This window comes from Stigmatopora argus, chromosome 2 (genome assembly GCF_051989625.1).
Source record: "Stigmatopora argus isolate UIUO_Sarg chromosome 2, RoL_Sarg_1.0, whole genome shotgun sequence".
In the NCBI taxonomy this organism is placed as follows: domain Eukaryota; kingdom Metazoa; phylum Chordata; class Actinopteri; order Syngnathiformes; family Syngnathidae; genus Stigmatopora; species Stigmatopora argus.
In genome coordinates, this window is record NC_135388.1 from 20357606 (window position 1) to 20372500 (window position 14895).

General features: G+C 39.5%; 2 protein-coding genes across 7 annotated transcripts in view; both read right to left on the reverse strand.

Moving 5' to 3' along the window:
* crtc3 (CREB regulated transcription coactivator 3) overlaps positions 1–6447 on the reverse strand; it is a 54201-nt gene extending 47754 nt beyond the window's left edge. For all 6 annotated transcript variants that reach the window (XM_077594986.1, XM_077594985.1, XM_077594984.1 and 3 more), the window contains exons 1-2: positions 5215–6447; positions 1535–1645 (exon numbers count right to left, since the gene is read on the reverse strand). In XM_077594986.1, the coding sequence (XP_077451112.1) occupies positions 1535–1645; positions 5215–5346 (243 nt within the window). In that variant the 5' untranslated portion in view covers positions 5347–6447. The remainder of the gene's footprint in view (positions 1–1534; positions 1646–5214) is intronic.
* A 694-nt stretch (positions 6448–7141) lies between these two features.
* Positions 7142–14895, reverse strand: part of iqgap1 (IQ motif containing GTPase activating protein 1) — a 52616-nt gene continuing 44862 nt past the window's right edge. Inside the window, exons 25-37 of the mRNA XM_077587398.1 lie at positions 14809–14895; positions 13372–13512; positions 13204–13288; positions 12431–12663; positions 12191–12323; positions 11202–11304; positions 10586–10721; positions 10416–10503; positions 9891–10100; positions 9643–9809; positions 9434–9553; positions 9135–9243; positions 7142–9030 (exon numbers count right to left, since the gene is read on the reverse strand). The exon at positions 14809–14895 is cut by the window's right edge and continues 138 nt beyond it. Coding sequence (XP_077443524.1) covers positions 8917–9030; positions 9135–9243; positions 9434–9553; positions 9643–9809; positions 9891–10100; positions 10416–10503; positions 10586–10721; positions 11202–11304; positions 12191–12323; positions 12431–12663; positions 13204–13288; positions 13372–13512; positions 14809–14895 — 1726 coding nt within the window. The 3' untranslated portion in view covers positions 7142–8916. The remainder of the gene's footprint in view (positions 9031–9134; positions 9244–9433; positions 9554–9642; positions 9810–9890; positions 10101–10415; positions 10504–10585; positions 10722–11201; positions 11305–12190; positions 12324–12430; positions 12664–13203; positions 13289–13371; positions 13513–14808) is intronic.

The window sequence follows — 14895 nt, forward strand, 5'->3', positions numbered from 1 at the left end:
CTACAGATTTTCACATTTTGCTTCCATTCCATCCGTATGCTTTCTATTCTCTTATTGGTGTGTGACCAGTCTTATCAACGTGTACTACATAATGCAGCATTACAAAGCTAGACATAATCAATAATTATGGTTGTGATGTCCCACCTAGAATTAAGTGGGCGTAACGTGATGCAAAGTGTTGGATAGAATAACTATGAAATGGTAAAATACAGCAATATTTGAGTTCCACATTCATTTTGTACAGGTAAGTAGTTATTTTCCTTTTTTTGACATAATCACCATTTCTTAATAGTATGTCACAAATCTTTTGAAAAATGTTTGAAAACATCCAAACTGAATCTTTTGTAGTTCACGTTGCGTACAACTGAACTGCCCTTGAAAGTACAGACGCTCCCCTACTTACGAACATTCAACTTACGAACAACGGTACATACGAACATGTCTGCAAATTGCGTTTAAGTCCAAAAATGTTCGCAAGTCCAATTTTGTATTTCGCGTCTTTTTCGGAGTAGTACTTCTTTCCGCCGCTAATACCGACGCCTGGCGCTGTGAGAGCTCAGCTCACCCAGCATCTACCTTCTTCGTTGCAATGCGGAAGTGCGTGAATGTATCTCCAGTGTGCAAAGAACCTTTTTCATTTGTATCATTAAATATCTCATGCATCCAATATTGAATATGGTTGGTAAAAAGCTAAAGGCTTCTATTGAGGGAGTTGCAAGGAAGAGGCAAGCCATTTCATTTGAAACGAGTGGCAATAATAACGAAGCTTGATGCGCGTCAGAAAGTGGTGAGCGTTGCACATTCAGTACCATTTATAAACAGAAAGATCGAGCAGCAGGACCCAAATATTGAACGTTGCACAAAGTTTGCAAATCAATTGAATGATGCCATACAGTGCTACTGCATCATTTATGATGAAAAAAAAGAAGAAAACTGTGCAATCGTCATTAGGTCGCTTCTTTTGGCCAGTTTCTAATACATAAATCTATCTCTCTCTCTACAGTACTGTACATATTCTCTCCATTTTATTAAATGTTTTTTTTTTCAGTACAAACCAATGCGTGTTACTTATACAAGCCTTAAACATACAAATGCACTTATATAAACCTTCAATATACTTATATAGGCCTTAAACAAATTATAATACAAAATATAGCACTAAATCAACTTACAAACAAATTCAACTTATGAACAATCGCTCGGAACCAATTGCGTTTGTAAGTTGAGGAGTGTCTGTATTGTAATGTCAAAAGTCAAAAGCTTGTTTCAACATTCACCACCTCAATCTTTTGCATATCACTTGGTGAGCCCGCGTACTTCCTGGTGGTACTCGTAACCCACTTAAAACCATTTTTGGACATTGTCTTCTCATCATTTACAGCACAAAGGACAATAGAGGTCATAAAATGCACACGTGTGTTAAGGGACATTGTCTTCTCAACATTTACAGTACAATGGGCAATAGAGGTAGTACAAAGCACGTGTGTTAAGAGAATAGTGATTGATAAACTTATTTTGGCTGACCAATTCTTACCTGAAATTCAATGCTTGTGTTGCCAATCTGATTGACATTGGGCAGAGAGCCTCCATAGTATTGTGGTCGTGGCTGAGACAAACGGAGCTGCTGGATCTTTTGGAATTGTACCTGTCAGTCAAAACAGACAAACATATATACACATTATCAAGAGTGATTAGAACACAAAGGCTGCGTTCAGATTTGTATTCTGAAGTAGAAATGATCTTCACAATTAAGCTTGACTGCTCTTCAATGGTTTTGCCTCACAATTGTGATGATTAGCCTATAATTTATCATGGAAAATGTTATCCAATTTACATCCCTACACTAGGGAGACCAAAAGTTTTGAAAGTTATTTTGCATATTTGTGTAACAACACTCCAAGTGTTCACACCACTGTAAGACCCTATGTCCACACGCTGAGTGTAAAGTCAGACTTCCCATCACATGGATTTTTGACAAATGCTTGAGGTTTTTGTTGGGTTTTTTTTAAACTATGCAACTCTTATGTAATACCACAAAAGACATCAGAGTTTAAGGGGGACAATCCCAATGTGTTTGAACTGTAGATATCCAGATAAAATTAGGGAAGCTTTGATAAAACATTGCATTCACAAAGAGGAAGGAGGGCACGTAAAAATAAAAAAATAAAAAATAAGACTGGCGACATAACTTTAAACTAAAGTGTGTTTCATATGGTCATTACCAAATCCTGCGACATTCAGTTGCTACATGTTGATAGCTCTTGCGACTTTCATCTCTATTATGTGAAACACATGCTTACATCATTTGATCTCTTGTGAAAAATAAGTCATTTTTCATTAAACGGTCTCCACTGATAACTTTGTGGTGGTCATCTGATTTACTTCTGGGCCTAACTTTAAGAGAGAGTACGCAAACATGGCTTTGTAACAAAATCAGTCATGGGTGATTATGAAAGCGCAATTTGAAGTTTTCTAACCAAAAATTTTGAACAATCCCAAGTGGATGTGTCAAAATTAAAGTACAGTAATCCCTCGAATATCACGGTTAATGTAGACCAGACATGGCCGCGATAATCAAAAAAGTAGGATCACCCCCATTATAACTACCGTTTTTTTCTTCAGTGCTGAGTCTTACCATACTTATTCGAGTGTAACGTGCAAAATCTTGTACCAAAAAACTGAAGCAAAGTTCGAGTGCGCATTATACACGAATCTCAGTGAAACACTGCCCTCCGTCGGTGACGTAAAACCTGTGTTTGCCCGCCAAATGGGGCGCGAGAGCCCATTCCATTGGCCGGTGCTCACACCAATGAGTTTGAACTGTGGATATCCAGATAAAATTAGGGAAGCTTTGATAAAACATAACATTCACAAAGAGGAAGGAGGGCACGTAAAAATAAAAATATAAGACTGTTGAAATAAGTTTAAACTAAAGTGTGTTTGATATGGTCATTACCAAATCCTACGACATTCAGTTGCTACATGTTGATAGCTCTTGCGACTTTCATCTCTATTATGTGAAACACATGCTTACATCATTTGATCCCTTGTGAAAAATAAGTCATTTTTCATTAAACTGTCTCCACTCATCTTTGTGGTGGTCATCTGATTTACTTCTGGGCCTAACTTTAAGAAAGAGTATGCAAACATGGTTTTGTAACAAAATCAGTCATGGGTGATTATAAAAGCACAATTTGAAGTCTTCTAACCAACAATTTTCAACAATCCCAAGTGGATGTGTCAAAATGAAAGTACAGTAATCCCTCAAATATCACGGATAATCTAGACCAGACATGGCCGCGATAATCAAAAAAAGTAGGATCACCCCTATTATAACTACCTTTTTTTTCTTCAGTGCTAAGTCTTACCATACTTATTTGAGTGTAACGTGCAAAATTGTGTACCAAAAAATGGAAGCAAAGTTTGGGTGCGCGTTATACACGAATCTCGGTGAAACACTGCCTTCCGCCGGTGACGTAAAACCTGTGTTTGCCCGCCAAATGGGGCGCGAGAGCCCGTTTCATTGGCCGGTGCTCACACTTAGAAAAAAGAACTCAAGAAGAATGGAATCAATTGTTTGGTGAATCTGATGATGATGATGAATCCAACTTAGAATATTTTTAAATATTATGATGATGAATTAGCCTTTAAGGATTTAAAATTGTTAATTCCACTTGAGAATTGTGTTCATACTGGTAGTTTGTTTTACCAGGTTTCCGTACCATATGTTGTGAATAAATGTTTTGTCATGGCGACGTGTTCAGCATTTGCCAGTCACCAGTACCGGTGCAATCCGTGGTGTGAGGTGAGAAAAGGTGAAATAAAATATATACCAATTTTGAGTCACAAATTATGGATGCGCGTTATACTCGAATAAATACGGTAGTAGCAAGCGGAAGATGAGAGTGGCTTCTCACATTTTTATAAACTTTAAAAAATATTTTTTTAAATAATTAATAGCAGAAAAAAATCGCAAAGAAGTGAATTCGCAATAAGTGAAGTTGCGATAATTGACGGAAGACTGTAGCTCCCTTAATCCTTAATTCAGAACAATTCCTTGAAAGTTCTACTCTCCCAGTGGAGCCTCTCAACAGTTCAAATTGAAGGAATTGAGCCAGTACAAGTGAATGACCAGATGCGAACTCAGCACAAATCTTCCCAGAATTCACTCCCTTTGGAGTACTTGAGAGCAAGGGGACTGGTGAGCATTGATGCGATGTGAAAAAAAAACACTTTCGCATTTCCTGTGCTACAGATGGCTACAATTTTATAGTCTTGAGTTATCACTCTAAATGACCTGTGGTATTCAAAACCTGATTAAAGAGGTCCCAATCACTATGGTCAGAGGATTGGAATTGGGTGGAAAAAAATCTGTTCTTAAAAATTTAGTACTCATTTATTCTTTGCTATGAATGCATTGGCTCCCAAAGACAGCGATAGACGTCCAATCCATTTTGACAAATGCCTAAAGATTTTGTTTCGTCCGATTGCTACGAACCCCACAATCAAATTGGGTTGGACATGCATAGGCTTTTATAGGCAGAGCAACATGATTACTCAATGCCAGCCAAATCAACAAACACGGATGCAATTCTCACAACCAAAATGACAAAATTAATCACATTGGATGACCAACTTCATTTAAATGTAGTAATTTGTTTTCATTCTTATTTTATGTTGCATAGCTGACTTGTAACAAAAGGAGGGTGGGTTCCCTGGTTGAACCACTCCTGCACCACTCCTGCACTAAAATCCCTTTTATGTGGCTATAATGTTAAGAAAGCTTTGTTCATATTGGACAGGACGAGGAGGCATCGGGGTGTGCCTGTATTTTTTATGGTTTTGCCCCTTATTGAACGATTGCCGTGGCATTCGATCGGGACTCGGTATCGGCAGATCCTCAATCCTCAAATTCTGTGGACTTGGATTTGGACTTTCAAGCAAAAAAAAAATAAAAAAAATGAATTGGGATATTTAGATTTTTCATTAATTTTATTCGTGGGGGGAAGCGGGATTGTACCCGGGCCCGGTATTGGGCAGATCCTCAAAATCAGGCGACTTAGATCCAAAAATATAACATCGGAATGACACTAGCTCACGATCAACTCATTGGCTGCCATTGACGGTCACAGACGTCCAATCCAATTTGACTTTAGTAGGTGGTGTTGCTTAGTCTCGTAGAAAAAGACACCAAAATGAGAACAGTAGTCTTACCCTAGAGACGGTGAGGTCCGTCATCAGCTGTTCGAAGGCCCGCGTCTCTTCTGCTTGTTTCTGGTTATGTAGCGCAATCTTTTCGCTGAACTTCCTGGGGTTCGAACCCCCTGTACCCGGGGAGCCGGACATGGTTTTTACAACAACAGCTACTTTGGAACACAGGCGTGGGCGACGGCTGTTGAAATCTATTTTTTAAAGTTGTTACTGTAGGGCCTCCATTGAAAAAGTCCTGATATGTCGCACATTCCAAGTGGTTGAACGTGAAATTGTGTCGCAACCGAGTAAAGTGTCCAATAAAATGTGAAATGGTCTATTTCCGAATATCCTATGGCTGAAAGTTAAAGAAGGCGACTTTTACTGACGGAGGTGTGTCGAACAAAACAAGTTAATGGCGCGACACAACTTCATATTGACACCTTGCCAGTGAGCCACTTGTACGAGTTTGACGTAGACATGGCGTTAGCTGTCAAAGCTAACAATAATATGGAGGTAGACGGACAGCTAGTAGCTATGTTAGCAAAATTGCTGTCAAACCTGCCTCGAACATTTTCCGCAAAAGCACTTTTCCAACTCGTCGACGCCAGACTTAAGCAAAGAGTTCTAAGACCTGTATCCGAGTAGGTTTGGGTGAAATTATTCCGCCTATCTGCCGAAGTAGAATGCCCCGTGAGCGGAATACCTTGCTAACAAGGTTAGCTCAGTTCCCAAGCAATGGAGCCAAGCTTTTCTCGCTAAATTGTATTTCAACAAGTGTCCGCTGGTCTTATCCGGACTCGCTCAGTGTCGACTTTCTGCGAAAAGGCTCCTCCGCGCACGTAATTGTTGTCACTTGAAGCCGGGTTAGACTCCACAAATTCACACTTCAACTGAGAAATCATCACAGCGGAGTCGAGTCTTTCGAGGTTAATCCACGGGCACCAGCGGAGCCCTCAAACTCCGACCCGATGACTCCATGAAGTAAAAGAAGCAAGCACGGAGGTCAAAACTCATTTCCTCGTCGCGGATCGAACCAAAATCTCTTGCCAAGTCGCCGAACTCGCGTGCACCGTATTAACTGCGGCTTGAAAAAAGCAAGTCTGATCCGATGGCTTGTTATGCAGTCTCTGCTGCGAGAAAAACATTGCTTGGTAAATTCCACCCGTTCTCCCGCAAACCACACGGGGGGGACAACGGCAGGCCAAAGTGAGAAAGTGATTCGGGTGAAGGGGGAACCTTCGCTGTATGGCCTTGTTAAGGCCAAATTCAAAATAAACCATCTCATTTTCGGAACCGCTTTATCCTCACTAGGGTCGCAGGGGGTGCTGGAGCTTACCCAAGTTGACTTCGGGCCAGAGGCGGGAGACACCCTGAATTGGTGGCCAGCCAATCGCAGGGTACAAGTAGACAAACAACCATGCACGCTCACACTCATACCTAGGGGCAATTTTAGTGTCCAATCAGCCTACAATGCATGTCTTTGGAATGTGGGAGGAAACCAGAGTACCCGGAGAAAACCCACACAGGCCCGCCGAGAACATGCAAACTCCACACAAGTGGCCGACCTGGATTTGAACCCAAGACCCCAGAACTTTGAGGCCGACACGCTAACCACTCATCCGCCGGGCCGCCCAATCAAAATGAACCAACATTTCAAATAGAAAAAGAAATCGAGGTAAAAAAATAAACACACGCATATTCACAGATATAATGGGCATATATTCATATGGAAAAACAACAGCAAACAAAAATACACGAATGGTCTCGAGAGTGCAAATTCTTAATTCTCCATTCCTATCTACCGCAAGATAATTGTTCTCCAAACTCAAAAAGACATCATTAATCAAGCCCAGAGAATCTAAACTGTTGACAACAGCAGTAGATTTGTCTCAGAATTAACTTGGGTTCCATCACAGCCTGCTAAACAAATGCCAGATTGGGAGAAATATATGGCATAATAATTATAAGCTTTATTCTAAAGCATGGACACATAAAACATAGTGAAATGTATTACCAAAAGCATCCGGCGTTCATTACATAACACTAATAACAATAGACATATTGTTGTTTTAATGAGGAGTAAAAAGTGGAATGGAAAAAAAATCTGGATCCCTCACGTTATTAAAATTAAATAGTAGAGTGACATCTACTGGATGTATAACTGTAGATTCTCTAGTTCATTTTCTATGATCAACAGAAGCTTTCCAAACATTAATCCCAAATAAATCAAACGGGCATGAAAGTAAAATCGAAATATTGGTAAAGGAACATTATGAAAACAAGAATATCCTTATAAAACATAAAACGTGTGTCTATTTGAAATCTTTGCATTTGATTTAATATTTTAAAGACGTTTTTTTAAACTTTTGCATTGTGATTACCACATAACTGTTACATGATACAGATAAACTTAAAATCACAAAATTAATTAAATCCAATATCAAAAATCAAATTAAATATTACAAAGAAACACAAAGTATAAACACTGACGTTTCAAAACATGTTTAAGGAAAACAGAAGGCGACTGCAGTTGTCATGACAACATTAAGCAACAGTTGTCTTTTTCAACAAGACTCTTTAATATTCACTTATCTGCATTTATTTCTTTGTTTAGATATTGTTATAAGTTGACATCCATAATCATGCAAGATGAATTTAGTGAACGGGAAGGCACTGGAGTTCTAGTTGATGAAATGTGACTTTATATTGTTATTAAATAAAATAAAAAAAGAGTTGTCAAGATAGGGTAAGCTGAATCAAATCCAAATCTAAGAATATACATACTTATGAACATAACATAAAATACATTGTTTCACTGTCTTGGTTTTCTTTTGAATACAATTTAACAAAGCAACACAAAACATACAAATACCCAGTTAGAAGTCCAGGAATATATTTCTTCCAAAGCCATATCGTGCTGAAAAAAATTGCAAGCACTCATAGACATTGGCAAAGAGATCCTTAAAATCCTATTCCTCAGTCAGCAAATAAAAACAACTTCTCTCTCCATAAAAAAAACAATTTTTATAAGTGATCAGCCTACGCGTGCAAGATATTTCATTTTTTTAAAAGAAAAAAATACAACTAACGTTTGCCTTGCTTGCAATTACATTAAAGAGGTGAGCAAATATTGGGGTTTGTGTTGGCATAATTTCCACAGAAGTGTTGTATTACAAACCAAACATTTCATCTCATCTCATCAAAATAAACCATCTCATTTTCAGAACCGCTTTGATTAGGGTCGCGGGGGGTGCTGGAGCCAACCCCAGCTGTCTCCGGGCCAGAAGCAGGGGACACCCTGAATCGGTGGCCAGCCGATCGCAGGGCACGAGTAGACGGACAACCATGCACACCCACACCCATACCTAGGGGCAATTTAGAGTGTCCAATTAGCCTACCATGCATGTTTTTGGGATGTGGGAGGAAACCGGAGTACCCGGAGGAAACCCACACAGGCCCGGGGAGAACATGCAAACTCCACACAGGTGGGAGGTGACCTGGATTTAAACCCAGGACCCCAGAGCTGTGAGGCCGACGTGCTAACCACTCGCGCCACCAGGCCGTATCAAACCAAACATGTGGTTACATAATATATCTTTGTAAATGCGCAGAAGACAAGTGCATCGGGGAAACTATTTAACAACAATAATTGTTTTTATTAAGGCTTTCAGCATGCCTTTTCGTGGTCAACTCAGTCTGTTGCCTTCTTAAAAACGATCTTCCCTATTTCCCATAAAATTTCTTGTTGAGCAAGAAAATGAGTAGATTGACATTTATTGTCGCCCTGTTGAAAAGCTTCATCACTGCCACACCTTCGTACTGCAGTTGGAGGAGATCCTGAGAACATATATGAAGGATAAGAAAAATCGTTAAAAAAGGGGGTTAACGAACTTACAAACACTGTAATGTGCAGTCTATACAATATATATTTAAGATAATACCTGGTATTCTAGTGCTAATGTCTCCAAGTGGACTCCCATTAACTTGGCCTTCACGTCAAATACTCCAACCGTCTCGGCTGGAGAAATCTCAAAGATAACATTCTTGAACCTATGAGGAGAAATATATCCACTTTCCATTACAAAAATACACTTATTGATAAGACTTATATAAACTTTAATAGTTCTAACGTTAGGGAATGTCGCTGATTGTGTGATTTATTGTGTCATAGTGAGGGTCAGTTCTCCATTTTGAACACAGTGATAAATGTTTTTTTTCCTCCCCCAAGTTCAGAACTTACTGGTTGGGCTGCAAATCTTCGATTGAAATCAGTACCCCCTTCTCATGTAGACGTGAGGCAGTGTATTTCTGTGAAACTTGTTTACTCTTCTTGGCCTTGTTGGCACCAGGCTTTGACAGCCTGTGTTGAAGATATTGTAAGCATTCATTAGCATACAGTTTAGCATTCCACGGTTTGATAGAAAAGATGAAAAATGTGATGACACTTACTTGCCCTTGCAGGCCAAGTTGTCCATGCATGTTTTTATATATTGATTGTATGAATCAATCTGCACATTGTAAAATTTGGTCTTTGAATTCAGGGCCGTGTTGGTTTGCTGAAGTTTTACGAGTTCGCATTTTCTGCGTTGGCGATAACGTCTCTGATTACGGATGTCCTGAAATACACACAAAACATTATTTTATCACATGTATTTTATTTGGGGAAAATTAACTTAAGAATAATGCATTCTTTTAACCTTGGCTACGTCATTGATGAGGTCCTGATAGCGGTTCTCTGGATTAACTTTGCCAAGCTCTGCTAATCGCTGCAAGTTTGTCCTTATCTTTTCCTTTTTCCCTTGTAATGTTAAGCTGTCGTCCACCACAGGTTTGACCTGCTTTATCTTTTCTGGGGTCTTAGCATCCCGGATGGCCCTTTTCTGCATCACACGCTGGTATTCTGCTTCCTTCAACCAATGAACCACAAGAGAAAATAAGTAAATAAAAAGTGAATCAAAAATGTCCACAGAACAGAGCCAGAAATTATTTTTCAGTCACAATTGCAGCAAATTTGGTCTATAAAAACAAATAGAGATTCCCAAATGGTGGTAGGCAATATTACAAGAACAGTATGATACAATAGTAAACAAAATCAGGACATTTCTGCCATTGGTTAAGGTTAAAATGCAAGACAGATTTTTATCTGTCTTTCGATGTGGGTCCGGTTTCCTCATGTAAACTGAGAAGAGTAAAAAGAAGATATGATTTGTGCTTCTTTTGACCTGGTTTGGATTGGCTGTTGTGTCAAGTATCTCAGTCAGAGTCTCTCCAGGCTGGAACCGGATAACATCCACAATCAGCCGTTTGGTGCTAAAATGACACATTCATATTTAGACATTTATGGAGCGGCTAAATGACACAAAGCTACACAAATCAAAGCGTATGAATTTACTTTAGTAGGAGGGTCTTGGCATCCACCTCACTATTGGCCTCACCAGGGACATCAAATTTATTCGTCAGTGTAAGTGAAACCTCAGTCTTGCCCATTACCTCCTTGTTGGGGTCACCGGGTGGGAGAGGATTTTCACCTGTTTAACACAGTGCAACAATGTTTCAGAAACAGTAAGCAGATGTGATATTTTACTATTTTAACTTCTAAGTCTAAAATTCAGATCTGTCTAGTGAAAGCTGTGTGACGTTTGTTCGGATCGCAGCCAGTAACCCTATACTCAGCCACTACACTACAACAAGCCAAGATAAATTGGAGCGTTATATCATGAAGTGCATCTGGTGTAAAAACTGTGCCAAACCAATCATGTGAATGACTCGCTCTGACAAACCCTGATGGAATGAACTCACAACAAGACCTAATATTATATTCCTGATGTGTTAATCGTTTATTGATTCATTTTCATACATATCCTGTTCAGTGTCTCCTAGATGACTTTATGAACAACTTCATGATTGACTATGAAGAACTCGCCATGGAAATCAGATTTTCCACACTGCAATTTTGTGTTTATTATTATCATAATATGTTCTTCAAATACGCTTATTGAGCCACTCACCAATGAGAGATTCTACAGTCGGAACCTCTCCCAGGTCCTCCAGCAGCTCATGTATGGGATCATTGTGCTCTGGGGCAATGGCATCCTGGTGATCCAGAAGAAGCTGATAACAAAGTAAGAATAAACGCATAAGTGAAAAAATATTAATTCGTCTTCCATACTGTGTATCCACGCAAGGTTTACGGGGGTTGCTGGAGCCTATCCCAGCAGACTTCGTGGGAAAGGCAGACTACATCCTAGACTAGTCCTGGGCAATCCGGTCCTCGAGTGTCACTGTGGGTGCAGGTTTTTGTTCCAACCGATCCAGCACAAACAGTGTAACTAATTAGATTTCTGCTGAAGCAAGAAGCACCTGACAGCAATTCGCTGATTGAACTTCTAAGATACCAGATTGGTGGAAAGGTTTCCCCTCATGGGTTGGAACGAAAACCTGCACCTACTACGACCCTTTGTGGAATTAATTGCCCAGGTCTGTCCTGGAACAGGGGTGCGCAAACCGGCCCTCAAGGGCCACTGTGGGTGCAGGTTTTTGTCCCAAACCGAGCCAGGCACAGTCAGTTTTACCCAATGAGATTTCTGCAGAAAACAAGAAGCACCTGACAGCAATCCTCCGATTGCACTTGTAGTATATCAGATTGGTAAAAAGGTGTCTTCTTTATAGGTTGGAACGAAAACCCGCACCCACTACGGCCCTTTGTGGAAGAGTTTGCCCATCCCTGTCCTAAACAGGTCGCCAGTCAACCATAGGGCACACAGCGAGACTGAGAATTATTTGCACGTCCAATCATACCACCAACAAGCGGGAATCGATCCCACGCTTGCCCGCACCGTAGTCAGGCAAGTGAACCCCTACACCATCAGGTGGCGTGAAGAAAATATGAATATGAATTCAATTAACTGTGCTTAGCAGATAAAAGTCAAAGCTAAAGTGGAGGAAATCTAAATTCTTGATGCTTTTTGAAATATGTAGGATATTGTATCAAACTCACTGTGTGTGTGTTTATCATTTCTCCAATGGAGATGTAAATGACAGGTTTGGTGACAGTGACCAAATCGGAGTACTGATCCACATTAAATTTATCTTCAAGCAAGGGGACATCACATGCTGTCAAAAAATACCGCCTGTAAAAAAAAGAAGAAACAGCATTGCCACATCCATCTAAAAGAAAATACAAATCGTGCAATGGTTCCTCAATATTCTTTTGTCATGAGAGCAACAAATACCTCACCTGAACTTTTGATAAGAGTTGCTGAGATATTCATTGATGGGATTCAGGTGGGCATTATCCCCGAGAAACATCTTGTTGGAAGCTGCGTGCTGCAACATCTTTGCTACAGAGCCCAAGTTTCGGCGTTGCTCAGTAGTTAACTGACCACCTGCTGACATCTCGATGATGTCAAAGGCATCTGGGGCAACAATTGCCGGGTTCATGTAACGGTAATACAAAAGGTTCCCCACAATCTGAAATCGTAAAATGCTTCAGTTACAAGGAATTCAGTTCATGCTTTTCCAAATGTTTTATTCAATGTTGATCTTATTGATCCATTGAAATCAATGTGCTAATATTCCAAAGGTCTACTGTGGGTAGAAGCAAGAGGATGAAAGGCTGTTGAATGTATCAAAGCGCAACTTGAGCAAGAGAGGAGAAAGACAAAGTTATGGCTCACCTTGAGAATACAGCTAAAGAGTAGCGAGAAGTGGGCCTCAACACTGAGGGATTGGCAAAGGGAAAAAAGGGAAAAAGCCAAGAGAGACAAAAACAAAGACATTATTATGAAATAAGAAGGCCAAGAAGAAGAGAACCTGGAACAAGGAAAAGCACCAGAGGACTACGCACATTAAACATGGTGATAAAAAAAATAGACGGTCCTGGCAGTACCCCCACAGTGGTGAACTTTTTTAGTCTGATATCACTCTCCAAATAGGAATTAAATGTGGTAATATTATGATTGTAATCGGTTTGAAGAGACACTTTAAAATGAGCAGACAAAGTCATCAAACCTTAAGCAGTTCGTCCTCTGTTGAATCTGGAAATTTCTCGTGAAGGGTGTCTTTAAGGACTTTGGAGATAAAACGCATCCCGTAACTGGAGGACACAATATTGCCATTTTGAGTTGGATATGTTTACACAAGTTGAATATATCCTGGTTTGAATCATCGGACACTTACGGAATTTTGTCTACAGAGACAACAATGGCAGAAAGGAACTTGTCGGTGACTGCCTTCATGCTCTTGATGGAGGCTTCCAGTCTATTCCGAACTTCTTCATGGGACATTGCCTGCTCGGGCGTTACATCATATGGCAGTTTACTGTGGAAAACGGGAGAGCATGAAAAAAGAATCTAACAATATATTTTGTTGATTCTTTTTGAAGGGTTTGCCATGTGAGATCTTAAATAAAAGATGGCCTAAGCATTCATCAGCCAGTTTTTGAGGCTGTAGAAGAAAAGAGATTCTCAAGTGATGTAATGGACTGAACAAGTAGAAACGAGTCTCAAAAGTTTTATGATAAACTATAAAGACTTCATGGGTCAAAGCAATAAAATATTGTTCTAAGAAGACGATTGTAAGACATGGTTTGGTGAACATACTGGATATTTTTTGTTCTTTATTTATGGATATTGGATTGGATTGGATTAGATTGGATTGGATAACTTTATTCATCCCGTATTCGGGAAATTTCATTGTGACAGTAGCAAGAAAAGGCATAGTTATAAGTTAGTAAAAAAAAATGATAAAACAAATGTATACTTTGCTTAGCTACTTAGTTTTGAATGTGCCTAGTGATGTCGGCACCCGATACCGCTATCGAACAGTATCTGGTTTTGTCACAAGATTGGATCCGATCCAGTAGTCATGTGTTTTCAGTACCAAGCTCGTGGTGCTTTTCGGCTGCTCTAAATCCAACCATTAGGCAAAAATGTTGGCTGACTGGGACTACTTCTTTTAAGAAGCTAATCATAGTAATAAAGTATCATGTAATATTTGTAAACAGAGTATTTCCTAAAGAGGTAGCAGCAGCGCTCACTTAAATAGGTAAACTCGAAATTGGCATATACTGGTAACATTATTTTTTGTATTATTTTTACTGGTCTAAAAATATGGGCATCAGAGCGAAAACGGATCAGTGTCGGCAAAACACTAAGAACAAAATTGGATCAGATTGGAAATGAAAAAAATCTGCATCAGGACATCGCTAAATGTGACGGATTAAACCATTCAGAGTTTTGTAGAAATGTGATGGCCCAATTTGATTTATCGATAATGTGGTCAACAGGGAAAAACAAATTAATTTTCTTTGAAATTAAATGGTTTGGTCATGTCCAAAACATCAGAGGATTGATTAAATAATATCAAACAATGAAATAGAGAATAAAGATTGCAGATTATGAAGACTGTTATGCAAAGATGGCTAAAGAATATCAACACAATGGGCGATATTGAGGATAACAGTAGACTATATTCGGGGAAAAAACAAATGTTGTTTTCCCTCATACATCAACTTGTGTCATGGAATAAAGACAAATACTATGTATTCACTTGAATTAGTTTGTCTTCTGTATACTAGACTTAGCTACTATACTATAAGTCTCCTGTCGAACTCACCTGGCCTCTCCAGTTTGCATTTCCATCTGGTTGACCCAGCTCTTATAGATGTCCACAGGGTCGGTCTTAATGTTAAGCGATTTGTCA